Source organism: Dendrobates tinctorius, unplaced genomic scaffold (assembly GCF_039654945.1).
Source record: "Dendrobates tinctorius isolate UK_male_01 unplaced genomic scaffold, ASM3965494v1 ptg000154l, whole genome shotgun sequence".
Lineage (NCBI taxonomy): Eukaryota > Metazoa > Chordata > Amphibia > Anura > Dendrobatidae > Dendrobates > Dendrobates tinctorius.
The window spans coordinates 8,898,403-8,925,073 of NW_027361821.1; the positions used below are offsets into that span (position 1 = coordinate 8,898,403).

The 26,671-nt window shown below is 41.9% G+C and overlaps 1 protein-coding gene across 1 annotated transcript in view; it reads right to left on the reverse strand.

Annotated features, from left to right (window-relative positions):
- Window positions 1-6,895: 6,895 nt before the first annotated feature.
- THOC2 (THO complex subunit 2) overlaps window positions 6,896-26,671 on the reverse strand; it is a 231,251-nt gene continuing 211,475 nt past the window's right edge. Inside the window, exons 34-39 of the mRNA XM_073547602.1 lie at window positions 21,483-21,620; window positions 15,984-16,050; window positions 14,425-14,576; window positions 13,715-13,791; window positions 10,449-10,496; window positions 6,896-7,730 (exon numbers count right to left, since the gene is read on the reverse strand). Coding sequence (XP_073403703.1) covers window positions 10,469-10,496; window positions 13,715-13,791; window positions 14,425-14,576; window positions 15,984-16,050; window positions 21,483-21,620 — 462 coding nt within the window. The 3' untranslated portion in view covers window positions 6,896-7,730; window positions 10,449-10,468. The remainder of the gene's footprint in view (window positions 7,731-10,448; window positions 10,497-13,714; window positions 13,792-14,424; window positions 14,577-15,983; window positions 16,051-21,482; window positions 21,621-26,671) is intronic.

Here is a 26,671-nt window from a genome sequence, read left to right on the forward strand (position 1 = left end):
ACACGTCGGGGCTCGGAAGGGAAGTAGTGACGTTTTGGAATGCAGACTTTGATGGATTGGTCTGCGGGTGTCATGTGCGTTTGGAGAGCCCCTGATGTACCTAAACTATTGAAACTCCCCACAAGTGACCCCATTTTGGAAACTAGACCCCCCCACGGAACTTATCTAGATGTGTGGTGAGCACTTTGAACCCCCAAGTGCTTCACAGAAGTTTATAACGCCTGGGCGTGAAAATAAAAAAATCATTTTTTTCCGCAAAAATGATATTTTTGCCCCCAATTTTTTCTTTTCCTAAGGGTAACAGGAGAAATTGGACCCCAAAAGTTGTTTTGTAATTTGTCCTGAGTAGGCTGATACCCTACACGTGGGGGTAAAACACTGTTTGGGCGCATGGCAGAGCTTGGAAGGGAAGGAGCACCATTTGACTTTTTCAACGCAGAATTGGCTGGAATTGAGATCAGACGCCATGTTGCCTTTGGAGAGCACCTGATGTGCCCAAACAGTGGAAACCCCCCAATTATAACTCCAACCCTAACCCCAACACACCCCTAACCTTAATCTGAGCCCTAACCCTAGCCCTAACCCTAATGGGAAAATGGAAATAAATATTTTCTTTTAGTTTTATTATTTTTCCCTAACTAAGGGGGTGATAACGGGGGGTTTGATTTACTATTTATGGCGGTTTTTATGTTTGGCGGCTGTCACGCTAAAAGACGCTTTTTATTGTAAAAATAGTTTTTGCATCACCACATATTGAGAGCTATAGTTTTTCCGTATTTTGACCCACCGAGTCATGTGAAGTCTTATTTTTTGCGGGACGAGTTGACGTTTTCAATGGTACCATTTTCGGGCACGTGACATTTTTTGATTGCTTTTTATTCCGATTTTTGGGACGCAGAATGAACAAAAACCAGCGTTTCATGAATTTCTTTTGGGGGGTGCGTTTACACTGTTCCGTGTGTGGTAAAATTGATAAAGCGGTTTTATTCTTCGGGTCGGTACGGTTACAGCGATACCTCGTTTAGGTCTTTTTTTATGTTTTGTCGTTTTTTTGCAATGAAAACTATTTTATATAAAAAATAATTATTTTTGCATCGCTTTATTCTGCGAGCTATAACTTTTTTATTTTTTTGCAGATGAAGCTGTATGGCGGCTCATTTTTTGCAGGACAAGATGACGTTTTCAGCGGTACCATGGATATTTTTATGCGTCTTTTTGATCGCGCATTATTGCACTTTTTGTTCGGTGGTATGATAATAAATCATTTTTTGCTTCGTTTTTTATTTTTATTTTTTAAGGGGTTCGCTAAAGGGGTTAACTAATGGGACAGTTTTATAGGGCGGGTCGCTACGGACGCGGCGATACCAAATATGTGTACTTTCATTTTTTTTTTTTTATTTTGAAAAAATGGATTTATTGGGGAAGATTTTTTTTTTACTAATTTATTTAGCGATTTTTTTTAAATTATTTTTAACACACTTTTTTTACTTTATTGCCTTGTCTCAGGTGGGACATCACTCTCCTGTGACAGATCGCTGATCTGTCACATCACAGATCACTGTGACAGATCAGCAATCTGTCACAGGCAGTTCTGCAGACTTCCTCATGCCTGCGCTTTGTAGGGAAAGAGACCCCCGCAGCAGCGCTGCACATTGCGCTGCCGTGGGGGGCTCAGGGAAGCAAGGAGGGAGCCCCCTCCCTGCCGATGCTTCCCTTTAACCCCCGGTACACCGCGATCGCGTTTGATCGCGGTGTACAAGGGGTTAACGTGTCGGGAGCGGTCCGTGACCGCCCCTGACACATTGTGCCGGGTGTCAGCTGTGATAATCAGCGGCGCTCACCACGTGGGTGCCGCTGATCGCTGGGACGTAATATTCCGTCCATGGTAATTAGGTCCAGGGTCACATGGACGGAATATTACGTCCATTGTAGGTAAGGGGTTAACGTGCAAACCACCCTTGGGAGTGAAGGGGTTAAAGTACAGTGTGTCGAGAAAAACCGGGCTCAAATTTAATGAGATATGTTGATGCATTCCAGAGTTATTACCACATAAAGTGACACTGATCAGTTAAAATATTTTGCATGGTCACTAAAGGGTTAAACATGCACCCAGATGAGGCTTGCATAGAGCGCTAGTCACACAGGTACGTGTGGTGCACAGTGTCTGGCTTACAGCCTATTAATGACGCCCATACTATTAGATCAGGAGGGCTGCCCAGCACTGTATAAGTGCACCCCACTAGACAGACATTTCATTACAAACAACCAACAATAAAGAGCCTGGCTGAGTCCGGCAAAAACATGGAAACATGCAATAAAAGCTGAAAAATAACATAAAATAAAATATTTTGGCCAAAATGCGCCAGCTTGCAACCCACAACGAGGGTCCCCATACACTAAAATTAAAAATGACTCCGAGAATAAGGACAAAAAGTCAAAAAAACATCATAGGGACACAGTCACTGCCACTTACAATGTTCAGAGTGCAGTAGTCGAATCATCACCAACTGCTGCACTCTGAAGACCGAGTTTGGCCTTGTATCTGCAGAGCAGATGAGCTGACTATCGCAGACTACTGCACTCTGCACAATGATTCAAAGCCAGCTCATCTGCTGCACTCTGCAGAAACAAAGCCAAACGGTGTTCAGACTAAAATATAAAGCAAAAAAAATATATAAGATTTGAATCATCTCCTTTCTCCTCCAATAAAAATAAATTAGTTAATTAAAAATTGTTATTGAGGAATTCGTAAAAGTCCGGTCAACCAAAAAAGTTAATTAACCCCTACAATAAATGACATAAACAGAAAAATAATTGAAATGTCCAAATTGATTTTTCTGTCCTCCTACCTCCTTATACAATAAAGAAAAAAATATCAATTTATCAACATCTCCATCAATGGAAAAATATAAATGATAAAAAGAGAACCTGTCCTATCAGATAATGCTATTAACCTGTAGCTATAGGGATAATCTGTAGGTTAATAGCATATGGAATGTGCAGCAATTGGGAGAAAATGAACTTTAATTATCTCAAAAGCTGGTTGCTTTGGGTAATGTAGGAGCAATTACAGTCACTACTCGCCGCACAGACAGCAGCGGCTATATGATCGCCCCTGCACGGAGTAAGTTTTATTTTTTTTATGCAAACTTCTAAATGTTACAACAATATAATGAGAAACAAATTTCACTGTAATCATACTGACCCGGAGAATCCCATTACCAGGTCATTTTTAGCAAGCAATAAATAACATAAAAACAAACCCCAAAACAACAAAGAAATTGCATTTATTCACTGTGAGTGTATATTGCACTTTGGCGAAGGGCGCCATTTCAAATTTTGCTAGTTGTTGCTGCCAGACGTCCACGGTGGCACGGTCCACAAATTGGTATCATATTGCAGTCACCAACAAACTGGCTTTGCACTATGTTGCTAAAATGTATCCTCCCCCTCCTTTTTGCAAAGGAGTGATGTCAGACACATACAACCAAGACCCCACCCACATTTACACCAGTCGTAATGTGAGCTTGCTATTCATGTCAAATATAAGCAGCTGCTGCCCCTAGGGTTTAAAAGTTGAAAATAGCAGAACATTTCATATTTTATTCCATTAAACAAAATATTTTGGAAAAAAAGCAAATACTCATAACTCCCTCTTAAGGTCAAATTAGGCCTGGTACTTAAAGGGTTAACCTTGATTTGGATTAAAAAAAAAAAACACACACCATATTTAATCTGTTCTGTATGCGAGCATTACAAATTGGCATAGTAGATAGAGGGACAACTATTTCTAGGGCCAATGTTTTAATAGTCTTGGAAATTGGGGCTGTGACCATGAGTTTCACTTTTCGTCTAGCGTTGTGCCATCAGAATGCCCATATAGCCTAAAAATTGCTCATAAATCACAGTGCACCAAACTGCCAGGCTTATTAGTACAGATCACATCGTGTTCATCATCAGACTGACAACACTGAAGATTGAGGTTAGGAAACGTGTATGTGTCCTTATATGTGTCATTTACAGGATCATTTACAGTTTCTTAGGTTACAGAACTGCAATGCATCCTTAAAAATTGAATGCTACACCGGTGGCATCCGATTTTTTTTTTTTTTTACGGACCCCTAGTCTTGAATGAGTCTCATCCAATCTGCAGGCTAAACTAGTGCACGGTGCAATTTTATTTTTCACATGTAGATTAAAAGAAGAAACCAAAAAAATGTAACTTATCTGCACTGCACCGGTTTTTGTTTTTTTACAAAGACAGCACTTTGACCAAAAATACGATCATGTGAACGAGGCCTAAGGGAGATTGCAATGCCGAACATGGTGTCTGATCTACCAGCAGCAGGTTAGAAAGCAGGAGCTGAGCAGATTCATGGCCAAGGGTTACAAACTAGATACCTTCTGTTTGTGTGTAATCTAGATAGGTACAAAAAAACAAACTAATTCCATTTGGTCGTGACCTTATGACAAGCAGTGACCTCTGGAGCAAGGATGGGGCCGGAAGACTTCGAGAGGCAGTGTGTGATGGCGGAAAGAACAGGGCCAGGGAGGTATTTAGAATCAATAATCACATTGACGTTGTGTCCCCTTCTTTCCATCAGGTGCATCACATCTCCGACCTCTTCACCACAGCCCAGGCTTCGAGGCATCAGTTTGGTTCTTGGATAATTATAGCTTATATTTGATATATATGACCGTGCCTTTACTACTTCTGTTATCATTGATATAGACATATAGTATCCATGTTCTGTCATTGTGTATTGGCCTTTCCTTACATTTTAGAGGACTCTGATACATTGGTTTAGATTCGGTGCTCATACCTACAACTTATACTGTATTCCAGATTCCTGTTTTATACTTTTTTTTTTTTTAAATTATTTTTCAATAAAGTTATTTCATTTTATGTTGGTGTGACATAACTTTTCTGTCGGAAAATACTGATCCCTACTTAGCAGAACAGATTGTCTACTGTGTATGTGACAAAATATGTATGTCCCAAGCTGTTGTTGTAGTGAGTTTTAAACCTATTGTGTGTTTAAAGTGGCTGTGGCTCCAAAAGATGGGTGTGGCTCCAGATGTACCAGTATTTTGGTGCAATAACGTAGTCTAAAACTAAGCCAAGAGGTGGTGTAAAGTGACACAGGTGTCTAGAGATGCATCAAACCAATCATCCAACAAAAGCCACTGTGATAAATTTGGTGCATTTTCAGACTGTCGTTTACACAGTGTAAATATTAGCCAGGGTCAGTAAATCTTCTCCCGACGAGGCCACTTTCTGGGAACACTTGTGTCCGGTAACTAAGTCCCACTGTTTGGTTCCTCTAGTACAGATCAGCCAGTTAGAAGCACTGGATGCATTAGGTAGACCTTCTGAGAAGGAAACTAAGGAAAGTTATGATGCTCCTTGCCAAGTATATGACTGTAGTATTGGCCAAACCCGCTGATCTTGGTGGGAGCACTTGACCATCTTATGTGTGTAGGGGACAGCTGACTCAATTCCAACAGATGAGCTCGGGGAGAGAAGCATCAGGCAGTTGAAATTTCAATGTTTTGTTTATAGGGAGATAAGTCATTGCCAGAGGAGCCTGGCATGAGCTTTAACCTTTATGTCTACTGAAAATATGTGAATGCTCAACTAAAGGTACTCAACAACACGAAACAATCACTGACCTCAGGGAGACCAGTCAAAGAAAACACTGCGGCAGCCGGCAAAGGCGCTCAGTGAAATCCTAGGTGCATTGCTCCCTGGGAAATACGAATATGCAAATAAAGTCCGTGGAGACTCATTTAAGAGTCTCAAACACGGGACTAGCCATATCTTCCTCCAGGGAAGGACCCAGCCAAGGAGTGGCTCCTTTCGGAAACCACCATTACCACCATATTAAGTGGCCCTTTAAGTCAATATCCAGCTCTTTACGAGTTTCCAGATATGACAAGGGAAATACCAAGGCCAGGTATCCATCCACAGACAGCTGTTTCAGGGTGTTGCCCCTCATCAGTGTGGAGTAGGATCCTTGGCTGGGTCCTTCCCTGGAGGAAGATCTGGCTAGTTCCGCGTTTGAGACTCTTAAATGGGGCTCCACGGACTTTATTTGCATATTCAACTAAAGGTACTGTCACACTTGTCACGCGATCCTGACAACGATATGACCGGGTCAGGATCGCTGGTGCATCGCTAAGTAGTTGCTAGTGAGCTGCCAAACAGGCAGATCTCACCAGTGACATAGCAACGGTCGGTGGTCGCTACTTACCTGTCAGACGAGGCGATTAAGACGTCCTCCCGCCCGCATCCACGCATCGCTCGTCGCACAGCTGGAAGCCCAGCAGGAAGCTGACGACGAGAAACGACCCAGGCCGCTCTCACGCGATCAGCGATAACCAGCGGGGGGAGCCGGTCAGAGGTAAGTATCACACATAGCGATATCGCTAGCAATATCGCTGCTACGTCACAAAACCAGTGACGTTATAGCGATATCGCTTAGTGAGACGGGCCCTTAAGGTAAGTTACTGCACCATGAATAGTGGTTCTTGTATGTGCCACCATTCATGTTATCACTAGGTTGTCTATATGGTGCTCATAGGAGTGCTGTATATCTAGTGTTCAAGTAGTAATAAAGTCTTTGCTCTCTTTATAGGGTCTCCAGTTGTCACTGACAAACCACTCTTCCCCTTCAGCAGCTGCACAGTTTCATGAAAAAAGTAGTAATGCTAATGTCAGAAAAGCTGCCACCTTATTCCAAATGTTTTATATTGAATACTCCCATTAGGATCATTCCATAGAAATAGAACAAAAAGATGCCAAGATGTTGTGACTGCAGTGATCCCGGTCGGCATGTAACTCAGCCAGTAAAAAGCATGATAAATATACAATAAAGCACAATGCACACAATGATTTACGACCCATTGAGAAAACTATTGTTTATTTAGAAAAAAAAGCTTACACTGGTAGAATTCAGCAGGTAAAAATTTCTTTTAAAAAAGTCTTTGAAACTTTTCACACTATATTTCAGGGGTACAAAGCTCCTGTACTTTTATATTTGAACCCTAATTTCTCACAAGTGACATTATCCCTGGATTTAAAAAAGAAAAAACAAAACAATATTATGACAATAAGAATTGTGTTTGGAGCATTTTCCATCATCCTGTTCAGATACTTAGCGTTCTACACAATATACAAACAAATGCTCTCAATTAGCATGGAAACTGTGCTCCGCATACCCAACATACAAGGCCGGGTAATAAATAAAACTGAGGTTAAATGAGGTAAATTCAAAAAACTGTTGAATAATTGTTTATTTCCGGTTGCAACAATTAAAACGAATGCATTTAATATGGCAAATAATTGCTAAGTTTCAGGCAGTTTTTTTTTTTCTGACAACCTAAAAGAAACTGTACACAGAAAAAAATGGAACCTTAATTGCACTGTGGCAATCCTCCGTTTGTAGCACATTGTGCTTAAAATTATGGAATAGGTAAACACTTTCAGCCATGTACTGAAAATAAATGTAAAAGAAAAACTAGCAACACATTAAAATACAGAAATGCACAACTTGAACATTTAATTGAAGGTGGAGGGAAAAAAAATGAAAATAATAATTTAAGAAGACGCAATTCGGCCTCTTCGTTCAAAAATAACTGTGCAATCAATATTGTGGTGAAAACGCCTGGATACATCATCGCCATCATCATCCAGCTGCAGGAACCCATGAATTCTTGCAAAGTGGATTCTGTGGAGAGAAGTAAAAAGGCCGTTATAGTCCTGTGAAAATGAGTCTCCCGCCAAATATTGAATTTATTTCTGCATGCTCTGGCATCAACTGAACTCCTGACAGCCAAATGGATGGTCAATCGTACAAGGGATAAGTCAGCGAAGGAGTCACAGCAGATTTCTGGGAGGTGGCGAGTTCTCCTCCAATGGAAGTCTTCAAACAGAGGCAGGACAGACATCTGTGTGAGATGATTTAGTGAATCCTGCATTGAGCAGGGGGTTGGACACGATGGCTCTGGAGGTCCTTTCCAACTCTAACATTCTCTGATTCTATCTTTTCTATAGGACACGTCCAGCCTAGTGTCAGCCAGTGGTAAGAAGGAACCCACTTCTATCTGAGAAGCCCAGAAGTGCAGTGGCAAAGAAACGGATGATTATAGCCATATGGTGAAATGATCTGTGACTCCAGCTCCAGTACAGGAGCTCAGGTCATGGATACAGATCCAGTTATGTCCAGGGCGAGGCAGGTTCCATACAGCTGCTTTGTAGAGTCTGAATTACAGCCACAATATCTAGACCTCCAACAGAATGAATCAGATTCACCACAGGGTTTTATGGAGATCAGAAAGGAATTCTGAAAAGTCCAAGTATTGATGCTTAAAGGATGTCTCAAACATGTATAGATATATTGGATAGACAGGACTGTATGAGAGCAGGGCTACAACTGGTATGGCCACCACCAACTGCAAGAACAAAAGACTTAAATTCACCAGTGTGAGTGAAGAGGCAGCGAGCAAGTGTAACCATTGCTCTTACAGCGAATGGTTGCACATGCTCACTACTGCTGCAATCACACGGGGTTCTTTTTGGATCCCTGGTCTCATAGTTCCAGAACCCCAACAAGTACACATTTGTCCTGCAGAAAGGTGTTACATACGGTTTAAGGGACAATCCCAGTTTGAAACCGGTTACAATTAGGAGCAAGGAACTAATGTCAGATGTGGTGAATGCCCACTACCGTTCAAAAGTTTAGGGTCACTTAAAAATTTCCTTATTTTTGAAAGAAAAGCAGTTTTTTCTAATGAAGCTAACATTAAAAGATTCAGAAATACACTCTATACATTGTTAATGTGGTAAATTACTATTCTAGCTGCAAACGCCTGGTTTGTAATGCAATATCTTCATAGGTTAATAGTATCTTCATTTCCAACAACCATCACTCCAGTGTTCTTATGGTACTTTGTGTTTGCTAACTGAGTAAGAAGGCTAATGGATGGTTAGAATACCCTTGAAAACCCTTGTGAAAGTATGTTAGCACAGCTGAAAACAGTTTGGCTGATTAGAGAAGCGATAAACCTGACCTTCCTTTGAGCTCATTGAGAATCTGGAGCATTAAATTTGTTGGTTCCATTAAACTCTCAAAATCGCCAGAAAAAAAATGAACTTTCATGTAAAACTCAGTCTATTCTTGTTCTTAGAAATGAAGACTATTCCATGCGAGAAATTGCCAAGAAACTAAAGATTTCCTACAATGTTGTGTACTACTCCCTCTTCAGAGGAAAGCACAAACAGGCTCTAACCAGAGTAGAAAGAGAAGTGTGAGGCCCCGCTGCACAACTGAGCAACAAGACAAGTACATTAGAGTCTGTAGTTTGAGAAATTGACGCCTCACAGGTCCTCAACTGGCAGCTTCATTAAATAGTACACGCAAAACGCCAGTGTCAATGTCTACAGTGAAAAGGCGACTCCGGGATGCTGGCCTTCAGGGCAGAGTGGCATAGAAAAAGCCATATCTCAGACTGGCTAATAAAAGGAAAAGATTAATATGGGCAAAAGAACACAGACATTGGACAGAGGAAGATTGGTAAAAAGTGTTATGGACAGACGAATCCAAGTTTTAGGTGTTTGGATCACACAGAAAAAAATTTGTGAGACGCAGAACAACTGAAAAGATGCTGGAAGAGTGCCTGATGCCATCTGTCAAGCATGGTGGAGGTAATGTGATGGTTTGGGGTTGCTTTGTTGCTGGTAAAGTGGGAGATTTGTACAAGGTAAAAGGGATTTTAAATAAGGAAGGCTATCACTCCATTTTGCAACGCCATGCCATACACTGTGGCCAGCACTTGATTCGAGCCAATTTCATCCTACAACAGGACAATGACCCAAAGCACACCTCGAAATTATGCAAGAACTATTTAGGGAAGAAGCAGGCAGCTGGTATTCTATCTGTAATGGAATGGCCAGCGCAGTCACCAGATAGCAACCCCATTGAGCTGTTGTGGGAGCAGCTTGACCGTATGGTACGCAAAAAGTGCCCATCAAGCCAATCCAACTTGTGGGAGGGGCTTCTGGAAGCATGGGGTGAAATTTCTCCAAATTACCTCAGCAAATTAACTGCTAGAATGCCAAAGGTCTGCAATGCTGTAATTGTTGCAAAGGGAGCATTCTTTGATGAAAGCAAAGTGTGAAGGAGAAAATAATTGTTTCAAATAAAAATCTTTTATTAGAATCTTGTCAATGTCTGGACTAGATTTTAAATTCATTTGGCAACTCATTTGATTAATAAAAGTATGAGTTTTCATGGAAAACACAAAATTGTCTGAGTGACCCCCAACTTTTGAACAGTTTGAACAGTAGTGTATAAGGAAAGGTTTCTGCATCCAGGCCTGAAAACACACACAAAAAAAAAAATCCAAATGCCAAAATTCTCCTAAATTTCACGAAGAGCTGGTCTTACCTTGGTATAAGCAGAAGTCATTATCTGTGCTTATCTGAAGATTTATGGGTAAACCATGAGTTAAGGAGTCTAATGAAAGATGGGAAATAAACTTTTCACTGTAAACTAAGCATGATGTCACATGTCAACGTTTCAGATGTGTGTCCTATCCATTATCTTCATGAGTTGAATAGAACACGTACCCATTATACTCTGAAGGCCTTTTCACATGTCCCGCTTTTATGGGTTTTTTTGTGGACCAAACTAACCTACTCACGTGAACAGATCCGCAAACGAAAGCCAGCACCACAGATGCTTTTGTGTTCAGTCTGTTTTCACAGACTTATGTTAGGATAAACTGGGGAAATATCCATCAGAAAGTCTTCTCATTTGTGAGCAATGGATGAAATATGGATAATGACCAAAACCAGATAAAAATTGGATCCAAACAGATGAAAAACAGTTGTGTGAATTAGGCCTAACAGTGGTACTATATTCAAAAAGAAAAATGATTCCAAGTCTCAACTGTTTCCATGCCTAGTTTCTGAAATCTTATTACCATGGACTACACCTTAAGGCCACATGCACACATTCAGTATTTGGTGAATTTTTTACCCCAGTATTTGTAAGCAAACATTTGCACCCCTTCTGCATTTATCACCCACTCCTGGTTTTGGTTTACAAATACTGGGGTCAAAAATTCACCAAATACTGAATGTGTGCATGTGGCCTCAGTCTCCAATAAATCCCAATAGTCGCCGCTAACCCCCATATACAGTGGGGAAAAAAAGTATTTAGTCAGTCAGCAATAGTGTAAGTTCCACCACTTAAAAAGATGAGAGGCGTCTGTAATTTACATCATAGGTAGACCTCAACTATGGGAGACACACTGAGAAAAAAAAATCCAGAAAATCACATTGTCTGTTTTTTTTTTTTCATTTTATTTGCATATTATGGTGGAAAATAAGTATTTGGTCAGAAACAAAATTTCATCTCAATACTTTGTGATATATCCTTTGTTGGCAATGACAGAGGTCAAACGTTTTCTGTAAGTCTTCACAAGGTTGCCACACACTGTTGTTGGTATGTTGGCCCATTCCTCCATGCAGATCTCCTCTAGAGCAGTGATGTTTTTGGCTTTTCGCTTGGCAACACGGACTTTCAACTCCCTCCAAAGGTTTTCTATAGGGTTGAGATCTGGAGACTGGCTAGGCCACTCCAGGACCTTGAAATGCTTCTTACGAAGCCACTCCTTCGTTGCCCTGGCGGTGTGCTTTGGACCATTGTCATGTTGAAAGACCCAGCCACGTTTCATCTTCAATGCCCTTGCTGATGGAAGGAGGTTTGCACTCAAAATCTCACGATACATGGCCCCATTCATTCTTTCATGTACCCGGATCAGTCGTCCTGGCCCCTTTGCAGAGAAACAGCCCCAAAGCATGATGTTTCCACCACCATGCTTTACAGTAGGTATGGTGTTTGATGGATGCAACTCAGTATTCTTTTTCCTCCAAACACGACAAGTTGTGTTTCTACCAAACAGTTCCAGTTTGGTTTCATCAGACCATAGGACATTCTCCCAAAACTCCTCTGGATCATCCAAATGCTCTCTAGCAAACTTCAGACGGGCCCGGACGTGTACAGGCTTAAGCAGTGGGACACGTCTGGCACTGCAGGATCTAAGTCCATGGTGGCGTAGTGTGTTACTTATGGTAGGCCTTGTTACATTGGTCCCAGCTCTCTGCAGTTCATTCACTAGGTCCCCCCGCGTGGTTCTGGGATTTTTGCTCACCGTTCTTGTGATCATTCTGACCCCACGGGGTGGGATTTTGCGTGGAGCACCAGATCGAGGGAGATTATCAGTGGTCTTGTATGTCTTCCATTTTCTAATTATTGCTCCCACAGTTGATTTCTTCACTCCAAGCTGGTTGGCTATTGCAGATCCAGTCTTCCCAGCCTGGTGCAGGGCTACAATTTTGTTTCTGGTGTCCTTTGACAGCTCTTTGGTCTTCACCATAGTGGAATTTGGAGTCAGACTGTTTGAGGGTGTGCACAGGTGTCTTTTTATACTGATAACAAGTTTAAACAGGTGCCATTACTACAGGTAATGAGTGGAGGAAAGAGGAGACTCTTAAAGAAGAAGTTACAGGTCTGTGAGAGCCAGAAATCTTGATTGCTTGTTTCTGACCAAATACTTATTTTCCACCATAATATGCAAATAAAATGAAAAAAAACAGACAATGTGATTTTCTGGATTTTTTTTTCTCAGTTTGTCTCCCATAGTTGAGGTCTACCTATGATGTAAATTACAGACGCCTCTCATCTTTTTAAGTGGTGGAACTTGCACTATTGCTGACTGACTAAATACTTTTTTCCCCACTGTAGGTCCCCCTTTAAAACACAAAATAGGGAGCAGGATTACAGGCAGCTCTTCTATTCTTTATAAATGTACACCGCAGCGATGAATGCGCCAATGGGGCCATAGACTATAATGGTGCTGGAAGAGCTCTGTTGTGGATCATTTTCAGGTGTGTACAATTGCTGGAGGAGGTCTACTACGTTGAGTGTCCGCCTCCAGTAGGTGTACAAGCTTGAAAATGATGCACGGCAGAGCCCATGTTCGCTCTTCCAGCACCATTAGTCTATGGCCGCGTCAGCGCATACGCCCAAATCCCATTTTGCAGCGGGTTCGGATGTAAGCCCCGAAGGAGTCACCGAACGTGTACCTGAACGCAATGTGAAAGTACCCAAACTGTATGAGGGGTTCACTTGTTACCTTTTTGGGTTTACAAATGTCATAAAGGGATTGTTTTCGGTTTCAGAACCTCTTGCATGAGCCAAAATGAGGCTGAAAGAGAAGCGGCTTTTGTACTGACGGCTCAGGCTCATCCATGTGTTACTTGGTCAGCCATTTACTTCAGAGCTTCTGATTTACTAGTCATTATTACACAGTGTTTTATGATCTAAGTGATTGGCAAAGAAATAGAAATAAAGGTCACACAAGACATAAAACTGAGCAATGGTTCCACTAGGCTATTATATTACCGCAGAAAGAATGTCAAAATATAGAAACCTACTTTAGGAAAAACTCCTCACCTGCAGCTCAGCTTAGATGCAGATAAAAAAAAAAAAAAGCGCTCACATTTTGGAGATCTAGTCAAACACTAGATCAATTTGTAGCAAAATCTGACTATTGTGCATTTTATACAAAGGGAAAAAAATCACCTGGATGTGCAATATATAATAATCAAATGCGGCCACCCAGTTTAGTGTCACAAAAAGGATATTGTTTTTTCTCCTCTTTCCCTCCAGCGCTGTCACGTTTCTCTTTCTTCTCAGACTTTTCCTTGTCGTGTCTCGATTCCTTTACGAAAAAGACAAAATTAGAGCCATTACTGCCTGATCTAGAAAGAGAGTGGCCTTTCGGCTGCTAAATACGATCCCCCGGCTTATAGATTTCGTTCATCGGTTTGCCGACTGAAATTTATCTCATTGGATCTGCACGACTTCATACAATAAGGGCTCGTTCACACCGGCGTATAGTACGGAGGAGGGCTATGCCAGAAATCACTGCAGTGCACTCTGCCAATGGTATGAAATGAGTATGAGTTTTTCCTCAGCTCTAATCAATCGGAGCAAATAATTGCAGCATGCTGCAATGGACTGCAATTGGTATCTTTTCAGTTCTCCGATTTTCTCCCACACTGCAAAGACAAACTGTTAGGGATTCTAGATTGTGATCCCCCAATGGGGACAAAGATGATGTCTGTAAAGTGCTGTGGAATGTGATGGTGCTATAGAAATAAAATAATAATAATAGCCAGTGCTCAGCTAGGCAACCAAAGCCCCACCATTTCTTAAAAATCTGCCATGCAGGTCTGAAACATTCAGACATCTGATGGCCAGACTGAAAGTGGAACCTTGATAGACAGGCTGCTTTGGGTTTTCATTCCTTTTATTATTTTTTTTTCTACAGCAGAGAAGATGCAAACTATACCTTTTTGCTGCTTGAGGAACTTTTCTCCATCTTGTCCGATTTCATTATCTCTGCCTTTTCTTTATTTGAGGATTTCGATTTGTTTCGGTCTTTCTCATTTGAGCGTGGGGAATCGGACGGGCTCTCGCTTTTACTGTGTTTGGAGGAACCACCTAGGACAATGGGTTGGTAAAACGAAAATAACATTACTACAACTGCAAAACCTCTTAACTAATGTTCATATATCTGTCTGCAAATTATTTATCAAACTGTGAACAGCTTTGTGCAGCGTGGTATAGATAATCACACTGGTGCCAATTATATGCTGCCCTCATGTTTTAGGCAGGCATTCCCACAGGGGGCCTGTACTCTCACAGAGGGAGGTGGGGGCCTCACTCTCACAGGGAGGGTGCCCTGCCCTGTCACAGAACGGCGGCGTACTCTCATATAGGTGGGGGACCCGCATCCCCACTGAACACCAGTGTGACACTTTCTGCCCAAGTACTAATCTCCAGTGGTGAAGAATGTGGAAGGTACAGCCAGGCTGACAAGCTGTCTGCTGCGATCACATACAATCAGTCTCTCCAGCGCCGCTACTGTCTGATAAATTTGATTTCTAGTAAAACCTATAATTTTGTAAATTGATAGTTAAACCCCAATTAAAGTTTCCTAAAATTTCATAGTCCGATAGGTCATCCATATGGGCAATTGGAGTACCAGCAGTGTCTGGCACTGTAGCATAGCCTATTCAGGTTAACAAGGCTGAGCCACAGAGAACATGACCGTGTGTTCTCTAGTGAAAGCTGTGAACCACTGCTTACCAGTGGCGGTATTAAAGACTTCATAAATAGGAAATCTCAAAATACCAATTTAAAGGGGTTGTCTTACCTGAGACAACCATTCTCCGTTCAGAGCTGTTGCAACGATCAGCTGATCATGTCTGGTCTGGATCCCTATAGTTGTGGCCAAGAGCAAATTTTCCCAAATGGATCAAGGACTAATCAAAAGTTGCATCTTCAGTGGGACATTACTATTAGGCCAGGATCAAACATGCGAGAAACTCGGACGAGTCTAGCATCTTAATACCCGGCACTGCCGCCAGCACTCGGGAGCGGAGCGTGCGGCCACATAGAAATACATGCAGCAGTACGCTCTGCTCCTGAGTGCCGGATATTAAGATGCGAGACTCGTCTGAGTTTCTCACATGTGTGATCCCGGCCTTACATGGACAGTTCAAGTGTGGCACAACAGGAGCCGCTAATCAAAAACTGCCTTTTATGTTACTAGATGGAGTGAAGAAGTCCTAACATAGGACATATGTATGGCCAAGGGTCCTCTTTAAACATTAAAAATTAAATTTATTATTTTTCGAGGTGACTGCATTTTTTTGTTTTCACTCCTATTTCCTAGAAATTTTCATAGCAGCACATACACTGATGTAACACTCATCCGTCTTTCCACCTTTATTCATACTGACATGTTTAATACTGCAAAAGCAATAGAGATGGTAAAAACTTGGTGCCGACACAAGCTTGGTACCATCTTTATTACAAAAGGTGATTCAATAACGTGACACTCACTGGTTCCGTTTTCTTCCTTACGTCTTTTTGACTCCAGGTTCGCCTCACGGTCGCTGTTGGAATGATCCTGTTGTGTGATAACCAGGATGACAAACTTTAGTAAAACGCCTACAGCAGTGAAGACCATTCTACTCAGATAGTACAAATTAGGAAATCACCATGGCTGAAGAAATGTTTAAGAAGTCCCATATTATACAGTGCTGTGCAAATTGGGACAAAGCATTTTTTTAAGTAAAATCGTAAGTTGGTTACCAGTCAGTGATTCAAACCAGTTTTAACTGCTTTGAACAGGTATGAGTGCCTGTGGTGTGAGTGCCTGTGGTGTGAGTGCCTGTGGTGCGAGTGCCTGTGGTGTGAGTGCCTGTGGTGTGAGTGCCTGTGCTGCGAGTGCCTGTGCTGCGAGTGCCTGTGCTGCGAGTGCCTGTGCTGCGAGTGCCTGTGCTGCGAGTGCCTGTGCTGCGAGTGCCTGAGGTGCGAGTGCCTGAGGTGCGAGTGCCTGAGGTGCGAGTGCCTGAGGTGCGAGTGCCTGTGGTGCGAGTGCCTGTGGTGCGAGTGCCTGTGGTGCGAGTGCCTGTGGTGTGAGTGCCTGTGCTGCGAGTGCCTGTGGTGCGAGTGCCTGTGGTGCGAGTGCCTGTGGTGCGAGTGCCTGTGCTGCGAGTGCCTGTGCTGCGAGTGCCTGTGCTGCGAGTGCCTGTGCTGCGAGTGCCTGTGCTGCGAGTGCCTGAGGTGCGAGTGCCTGTGGTGCGAGTGCCTGTGGTGCGAGTGCCTGAGGTGCGAGTGCCTGTGGTGCGAGTGCCTGTGGTGCGAGTGCCTGTGGTGCGAGTGCCTGTGGTGCGAGTGCCTGTGGTGCGAGTGCCTGTGGTGTGAGTGCCTGTGCTGCGAGTGCCTGTGGTGCGAGTGCCTGTGGTGCGAGTGCCTGTGGTGCGAGTGCCTGAGGTGCGAGTGCCTGTGGTGCGAGTGCCTGTGGTGCGAGTGCCTGTGGTGCGAGTGCCTGTGGTGCGAGCGCCAGTTCAAAGCAGTTAAAACTGGTTTGAATCAGTGACTGGTAACCAACTTACGATTTTACTTAAAAAAATGCTTTGTCCCAATTAATATGCACAGCACTGTAATGAATTCTTGTAGAATAGGAGAGAATATTGAAAAACTAAAAAAGTAGCAAAGAGTCTACAAAACAGGATGCAATTATTAGAGAAGTGTTGTGGGTTTCAGTGGGCTTTTCCCCAAAAAACCAATATGCAGCCTTATGTAAAGTACCACTCCAATGTTTTTTGTTTCTTATTTCCTTATCTATTATTTATCAGAAATGAATGTTCGGTATCCTTACTAGTTGCTGTCTTCTGCTGTTTTCAGCGCTGCTCCAGTCCCCTCCTGCATTATTTGACCACAGCAGTTCATCGTCAGAGCAAAAAGACTGATAGCTCCTTTCTTAATATAATTCTATGAGAGTCTCAGAAATACATTGAGAAAATGAATTCTGGTCCACACGAAAAAAAAAATGCTGTGGTCACATGGTGCAGGAGAGAAAAGAAAGGTAATAGATAAAATTTTAAGGCCAGATAGCACTATTGGAAGATCACACTTGGGGTAGGCAATATGTTTGCGTTTTACGCACCGTCAAGAAAATGGCAATGTACAAATGATATAGACTTATAAATAAAAATATTAGTTATAATAGATGATCAATAAGAACCACATTAAAAGTTTTGTATCTATATCAACATTTGATTTTCATTCTAACTCCTTTGGAAGGATAACTCCAGCAGAACTATTAACCGCCGTATTGGCAGTGTGCAGAGAGTCAATGTGCCAGGAGGGAATAAATTAACTGCCTCCAACTTGAGCCACAAATATTTTAAACCTCATGAAGAAGATGATACAGATACTGTCACAAATATTTCCAATCATTTCCTCAACCTGTTCCTACAAGGTATGTGTGTACAGTTGTGCTCCAAAGTTTACAAACCCCAGCAGAATTTTTGCTTTCTTAGCCTTTTTTCAGATAATATGAATGATAGCACCAAAACTTTTTCTCCACGTATGGTTAGTGGTTGGGTGAAGCCATTTATTGTCAAACTACTGTGTTTTCTCTTTTTAAATCATAATGACAACCCAAAACATCCAAATGGCCCTGATCAAAAGTTTCACATACCCTGGTGATTTTGGCCTGATAACATGGACAGAAGTTGACACAAATGGCTACTAAAGGTAACATCCTCAACTGTGACCTGTTTGCTTGTAATCAGTGTGGGTGCATAAAAGCTGAGTGAGTTTCTGGAATCCAGACAGACTCTTGCATCTTTCATCCAGCCACTGATGTTTCTAGATTGTGAGTCATGGCAAAAGAGAATTGTCAACGGATCTACGGGAAAATGTAGTTAAGCTGTATAAAACAGGAAAGGAATACAAAAAGATATCCAAGGAATTGATAATGCCAGTCAGCAGTCTTCAATCTGTGATTAACAAATGGAAAATCAGGGTCTCTGTAAAAACAAAACCACGGTCTGGTAGACCAGCAAATATTTGGTCCACAACTGCCAGGAAAATTGTTCGGGTTGCAAAGAAAAACCCACAAATACCATTAGCTGAAATACTGGACCCTCTGAAAACTAGCGATGTGCCTGTTTCAAAATGCACAGTAAAGAGGCACTTGAAGAAAAATACGCTGCATGGTTGAGTCACCAGAAGAAAGCCATTGCTGCGCAAATGCCACACAGTATCTCACCTACAATACGCAAAACAGCACAGAGACAAGCCTCAAAACTTCTGGATCAAGGTAATTTGGAGGGATGAGACCAAAATTGAACTTTTTGGCCACAACCATAAACATTTTAATTTGGAGAGAGGTCAACAAGGCATATGATGAAAGGAACACCATTCCTACTGTAAAGCACGGAGGTGGATCGCTGATGTTTTGGGGATGGGTAAGCTACAAAGGCACAGGAAACTAGGTCAAAGTTGAAAGAAGGACGAATGCAGCATGTTATCAGCAAATGCTGGAGGCAAATTTGCAATCATCAGCCCAGAATCTGCGCATGGGATGTACTTGGATGTTCCAATATGATAACAATCCAAAACACAAGGCCAAGTCAACCTGTCATTGGCTACAGCAGAACAAAGTGAAGGTCTTGGAGTGGCCATCTCAGTCTCCTGACCTCAATATCATTGAGCCACTCTGGGGAGATCTCAAGCGTGGAGTTCATAGAATCATAGAATCATAGAATCATAGAATCGTAGAGTTGGAAGGGACCTCCTGGGCCATCTGGTCCAACCCCCTGCTCAAAGCAGGATTCGCTAAATCATCCCAATTTCATGCTAGACAGGACACGAATTTACAGGAACTGGAGGCTTTTTGCCAAGAAGAGTGGACATCTTTACCATCTGAGAAAATAAAGAACCTCATCCACAACTACCACAAAAGACTTCAAGCTGTCATTAATATTAGAGGGGGGCAATACACGGTATTAAGAAATGGGGTACGTAAACTTTTGATCAGGGTCATTTGGATGTTTTGGGTTGTTATTATGATTTAAAGAGAGTACTTTGACAATAAATGGCTTCACCCAACCCGTAACTATGAGTGGAAAAAAGTTTTGGTGTTATCATTCATATTCTCTGAAAAACGGCCAAGAAAGCAAAAATTCCACCGTGGTATGTAAACTTTTGAGCACAACTGTAAGTACTAGTCAAACCTGTTGTACATTCAGAGGTCCAATGGATGTTCTAGTGGTCTTGGTTCTGATGGATGCTTGAAGCGGGACAGTATTCCGAGGTAGTAGCTTGAAATTCAGGTGGGGCGAGTCCGGCTGTGGTGTAATCCACGTACGCTAACTATCTTGATGAACATCAGTGACACGGTACTCTGTGACTTCACAACAATTTGGGTTTGAACAGGACTAAATCCAATGATGGTACTTACCTGTATCATCATCTCCATGAGATTTAAGTTATATGTGGCTCCCCTTGTTGCACAGTGACGACATGGCGATTAATATTTCTACTAGCGATATCCTTTCAGAGGAGTTAGAATGAAAATCAAATGTTGATATAGAAACTAAAAACTTTTAACGAGATCCTTATTGATCATCCATTATAACGGACTTATGTTTTTATTTATAAGCTTATTTTATTTGTACATGAAAACCAAACATATTGCCTACCCCATGTGTGATCTTCCCATTACACTATTTGGACTTAAAAAATGTATCAATTACCTTTCTTTATTAGCAAAACGTGAAAATTGCTACTTAAACAAGCAGCTAGGTATAGGCTTGTATACCGAGAAACCAATGTATTCATACCTTCAGGACAGAAAAGGAGCAGTGCTATAAAAGGCAGAAGACAGCGACTGGTAACTATTTTACTGCATACACGAAACATAGGTGATGGGAGTGGTATTGTCCCGAAAACTGAAAACATACTGAGCAGTTCAATGCAAAATAATCAAGTAAGTTAAGAATGTTTGCGACTATGGGCATGTAATGTTACACTCTTGTTCTTCCCTTGTCTAGGTTCTGAAGAGTTTAACCAGTTTTACCTAAACAGATTAAAATAACAAGAAAATGTTCCCACTATTCCCATGCAAAGTGTATTCTGGTCTCTAGCTATTTTTTTTTTTTGTCCATCCATTGCAGAGTTGCGTGCCTTGGTAGGAGACAATGACAGCAAATCACTGACAGCACTGGTCATAACGGTCACGTGTGGAGACATGATCTCATTGCACGGAAGGACCAGAAAACTGAAAAGGAGTCATTTTAGGCTGGTTTCACAATAGCGTTTTTTTGTGCAGCGCATCATGCGCGTCCATGCGCATGCGTCATGTGTACCTATGTTTAACATGGGTGGGCACATGGTCTTGTGTTTGCATGCGTTCGTACGCGTTTTCGTGCGCATGCTTTTTTCAAGGTGTACGCCTAGGCGCGCCAGACGCAACCTGTTGCATTTTTGGGTCCGCCGAAAGGCGTCAAAAAAACGCATGCGCACGGAATGCGACAAAATAACACATTACAGTCTAGGGGATCGCAGGCGTGCGCATGGGCATGCGTTCGTCTGCGTTTTCGGCGTAAAAATGTGTAGACACTAGTTTTAACCCCTAGAGAACGAATGCGCATAAAAAATACAAAAACGCATGATGCGTTTGTTGCATGCGTTTCTATTGCGCACGATGCGCTGCGCAAAAAAAACGCAAATGTAAAAGTAGCCTTAAGGGGTCATCCTGAGTTTTTGCATGAACTGCTCATTGCCCCTCCATACTGTATATATCAGAAAATAGAATCATGTAAGATTACAAAAGAATCTAATGCCACCAAAAACAAAGGGCACAGACAACATGAGTGACTTCAAAAGGAGTACAAAGCAGCTTGGCATTAACCCTGTTCACTCAGTGTAATGACCTTGAACCCCACTAGATTGTCCTGGGCACGTTCCAGACTACTGAGCATTTAGTTACTTAGCCATGCAATTTTTGAGAAATTAGAAAAAAAAAAAATAATTAACACTAACCCTTTTTCTCTCTTTTCTTTCTTTTTCCTCTTTTTTCTCCCTTTCACGGGAATGTTCCCTTGATTTATCGACCTCTTTCTTCTCTACATCTCTCTCTTTGCTCTTGGACGTAGGCGGGTTAGTGTGGTTTATGTAGTGCTGTTAAATGAACAAGATGTTGCAAAATTACAGCTGCTTATAAACCGCCCCATAGGTAAACATCAATCTGCAAGTACTTATCCCTGGTGCACACCAGTCCGCTAACATCTCTTATCATTCATTAACAGACGTCATATGTGTAAGAAAAGATCATCATTACTGATTGAGGTCACTCTGGAAAGACAGGATGGCCTTAAAAATTAGCAAAAAAAAAAAAAAAAGAAGAATGCACATAAAACGCTTCCTTTCCAAACGAAACAATGGTTCACGACTCTGTAGAAATCACAAGTAACACTAGAACCCTCTGCAACACGAGCATCAGAGCGAAACCACAACTTCAGCTAGGGCTCCGTCACATTCCATTGGTGTGCAAGGGGGGGGGGGGGGGGAGGATATGTCATACACAGTAAGTTTTATTTTTTTATAAATAAAAAGGCTGACTTATAGATTTAAGCATTAAAAAGAAGTTTGTAGATTTAAAAGTAAGGTACCGTACATAGGTGTGCACTGTCGGAAAGGATACCAGATCTACACCGTTAGACCCTTGAATCCCCTTGGAGTCACAGCCCGTTTTTGTTCTGGCCTTTATGGCACAGCATTTTTTTGCTACTTTTTATCGACTCCCCCTTGGAGCCATAACTTTTTTTTCTGGCGGGAGTGTGTGTGTGTTGGGGGGGGGATAAGTTGTACAATAATTTTGTACAATAATTACATATTTTAGAAAAAAAAAAAAAAACATACTAAGTTTCATAATTTTCAATCAACAGCGTTAAATGGGGGATAATTATTTGATGTACAAACTAGTTTTTATTGGTATAATTTTATTTTTGGATCATTTTTTATTACAGTCTTTGGGAGGCAAAAAAGTATCTTTTTTAAAAAAGATCACTGTTCGGAATAACTGTGATATTTTTTATACTTGTCAATACAATAATGAAAATACCAAATTTATGGGTCTTTATGTTTTGCCACTTTTGGACAAAAAAAAAAAAAAAAAAAAAAAAGACCACTTTTTTGGGGGGAGGCTGTCATATTTTGAGAGCCATGCCTTTATTTATTCTGTTTACAGAAGAACATGAGGGCCTGTTGCTGTGTAACAAGCTGTAGTTTTTTTATACATACGATAATTCAATCATTTTTAATTTCATCTTTATGTGAAACAAGGTGAACAAAGACAGATATTAGGCATGTTTTTTGCACTTTTTTTTCATGGCATTCATTATGCAGAATAAATGATTAGAGTTTTATACTACGGCAGCGATAACAAATGTGTTGATTTGGAGTTTATTTTATTATTACAATTGGGATTTTTCACTATATTTGTGCAAGTATTTTTTTTAGAGTTAAAAACTTCCTTTTTTATTCACTATTGTTAGTGGTCCCACAAGGAGACCTGGACATGCAATCCTCTGATCACATTGATAATATACTGTGCTACCTACCTACAGTATGTACCAACCTATCAGTGATTAACTGACAATTAGGCTATCAGGCCCCACCCCCTAGGGGCTCTGATCTACAGAAGGTTAGGGCAGAAACTGTGGACATTTTCAGGCTTACTTGTCATAGGAAATATTGGCACCTCGTGATGACACAGTGACAGATGGAGCGATGTCCCACTGTCAAACTCCTTACAACTGTGACAACGGACAGCGGCTTCAGAAGGGTTAATGTCAAGGGATCAGAGCTACGTCTAGTCCCAGCACACACAGTACAAGCTCAACTTTGTATAACAGGCACAACTCCTAAGCCCGCTGCATCTCAAAAACGACCATAAACCTGGAAATCACCTGCAATCAGGACGTACATTTACAGAAATAGGTTAAAGTACATCTGTCACCAAATTTTACTATACAAAGGGGATACTTCATTAATAATGAACTCTTCAACCAAAGGAAGGAGTTGTACTTACTATGAAAATCCATGCAAAAATGACTGTTTACTCATTTCTGAAAGTTTAATTCAATTTCCGCCTAGCCTGATTGCCGTAGCTCAATCAGGCTGAGTAGATCAAAATTAAAAGGACATTCCCATCTTTAAGATCTTATCCCAATAGTATGTTTAAAAGAAATATTAGCAAATACCTCCAATTAGAAATGTAGTATAGGTCTTCTGATTTACGTCACTTACCCCATGTGCAGGGCATTGCAGTAGCTTAGGTTCATGACTAAGGCTGTGTTCACACACAGCGTTTTTTTAGCGGTTTTTACCGCGGTTTTCACTATAAAACCGCTATAAAACCGCTAAAAATAAGGTGCAGTCATTTCTATGCATTTTGCACTTTTTGTGCACATTGATGCGTTTTTTACCGCGAAAAAACCGCATCGCGGTAAAAACCGCAGCATGCACATTAATTTTGCATTTTTTTCCGCGGTTTAGGCTTCTCCCATGCTTTTAGAAACCGCTGCGGTAAAAAACGCATCAAAAACGCATCAAAACCGCGCAAAAAACGCACAAAAACCGCAGCGGAAAAATAGGTGCGGTTTCTGGGAAGGGATTCAGGTTTTTGTGCAGAAATTTTCTGCAACGTGTGCACATACCCTAAGGGTGCTGCGTCACCCAAAACACGTAGAAAACGCAACCCTCTGCTTCATACTTGCTGATATTTTATCCTCTATTGGAATCTGAGTTAATAACGAATTTTATCTCACTTTGTCGTTGAGCTGGACTATCTACTGAAATTTTCGCGCCAAGACACGGCGGTTCCGTGCTCCGACGCCTGGGATGTCTTTAAGCGGTGAACTGGATTGTTTTTTCATTTAGTAGCTTAGATATCCAGGGTTATGACCACTAACAACTAACTGTCACTATATGAGATGGGCGGGCCCCTGGATGTTCGAGTCCAGCGGGTTCGGCCAAACAGTTACAAAAAGTTTGGGTACCAGAACAGTACCTAGAGCCCATGCACTTGAATGGGGGGGCCTGAACAAGCAGTGTTTGCAACGATGTCATGTACATGAGAGTGTGGCAAACACTGCTTCTGATTGGCAGTGATGTCATCCTTGCCGGTCAGAGCCGCGGTTCCCACGCTATCAAAAGACAGCGTGAGTGCCCAGCTGTGATCGGGGGTATAAAAGTTTACCTCCGGTTACTGATGTCAGCTGATGGGACTACTCATCCCATCATCCAACACATGCTGCCTCTAATACCAGTGAGAGCAGGAGCGGTGGATGGGAGTATTCATCAGCTGCTCCTGCGCGGTAAATTAAAAAAAAAAAAAAACTGGCGCCGGTTCCCCTGCATTTTTGATAACCAGCCAGGCAAATCTCACAGCTGGGGGCTGCAACCCTCAGCTGTCAGCTTCAACAAGGCTGGTTATCAAGAATAGAGGGGTCCATAAGCTGTTAAGTTAACTTATTTAAATAAATTTTAAAAAACGGCGTGGGGTCCCCCCCATTTCTTGACAACCAGCCTTACTAAAGCAGATAAGCTAGGTGCTGGTATTCACAGGCTGGTAAGGGGCCATGGATATTGGCCTCCCCAGCTGCCCAGAAAAGGCTCATCTATTAGATGCACCAATTCTGGCGCTTTGCCCGGCTCTTCCTACTTGCTCTGTAGCTGTGGCAAGCGGGGTTCATATTTGTGGGGTTGATGGCACCTTTGTATTGTCAGGTGACATCAAGCTCACGGCTTAGTAATGGAGAGGCGTCTATAAGACACCTATCCATTACTAATCCTATAGTAGTATGGTAAATAAAGACACAGCCAGAATAAAGTCTTTTACTAGAAATAAAACAAAAACACTTTTACTATTTTATTTAAAAATAACAAACACAGTTATACTAACCTAACGCCTAATTCCACTGAAGCCCTTGTTCTCCTGTATTAAAAATAAAAAAAAAAAAATATACCATACCAGTCTGTCGTTCTGTCCCATGTCATAATCCATATCTGGGTTATAAACAGTTTTCAACCTGGATGATGCCAAAATGTGACCCTCCAGGCTGAGACCCACTGGCGACTGAGCGGCTGCGAGCTCAGCCTATGTGACCAGTGGTGACGTCATAGAGGTTACCTCCAGTCACTGAGGCTCCGGTCCCAGCCAGGCTGAACTGCGGTGACCTCTGTGAGATCCCCGCTAGCAGAGTGAGTTTTTCTCACGGTGCTAGTGGGGATTTCACAGAGGTCACCGCAGTTCATTTGTCCGGTTGGAGGTAACCTCCGGTAACTTAAGCTGTGCTCGCAGCTACTCAGTCACCAGTGGTTCTCCGCCTGAATGGATGCACCTTGGCACCATCCAGGTTGAAAACTGTTTATCCCCCAGAAATGAATTACACCGTGGAACAGAACGACAGACAGGTAAGGTATATAGTTGTTTTTTATTTTATTTTTATTACCGGAGAACGAGGGCTTCGGTGGAATTAGGCGTTTGAGTATAACCGTGTTCTTTATTTTGAAATAAAAAAGTTAAAAAGTGTGTTTTGTTTTATTTCTAATAAAGGACTTTATTCTGGCTGTGTCTTTATTCACCATGCAACTATAGGATTAGTAATGGATGGGTTTCTTATAGACGCCTCTCCATTACTAAGCCGTGGGCTTGATGTCACCTGACAATACAAAGGTGACATCAACACTACAAATATGAACCCCCCACTTGCCACCACTACAGGGTAAGTGGGAAGAGTTGGGCAAAGCATCAGAACTGGCGCATCTAATAGATGTGTCTTTTCTGGGCAGCTGTGGGATGCTATTTTTAGTCGGGAGGCAATATCCATGGCCCCTTACCAGCCTGAGAATACCAACCCCCAGCTGTCTGCTTTAGCAAGACCGGTTGTCAAAAATCAGGGGTACCCAATGCCCTTTCTTTTTTTAACTATTTATTTAAATAATTAAAAAAAAAAAAAAACAGCGTGAGGACCCCCTCTATTTTTGATTATCAGCCTTGTTGAAGCTGACAGCTGAGGGTTGCAGCCACCAGCTGTGAGTTTTGCCTAGCTGGTTATCAAAAATACAGGGGAACTCAAGCCGTGGTTTTTACTATTTACAGCGCTGGAGCGACTGATAAATACTCCAAACCACCGCTCCTGCTCTGTTATTAACGGCAGCAGGTG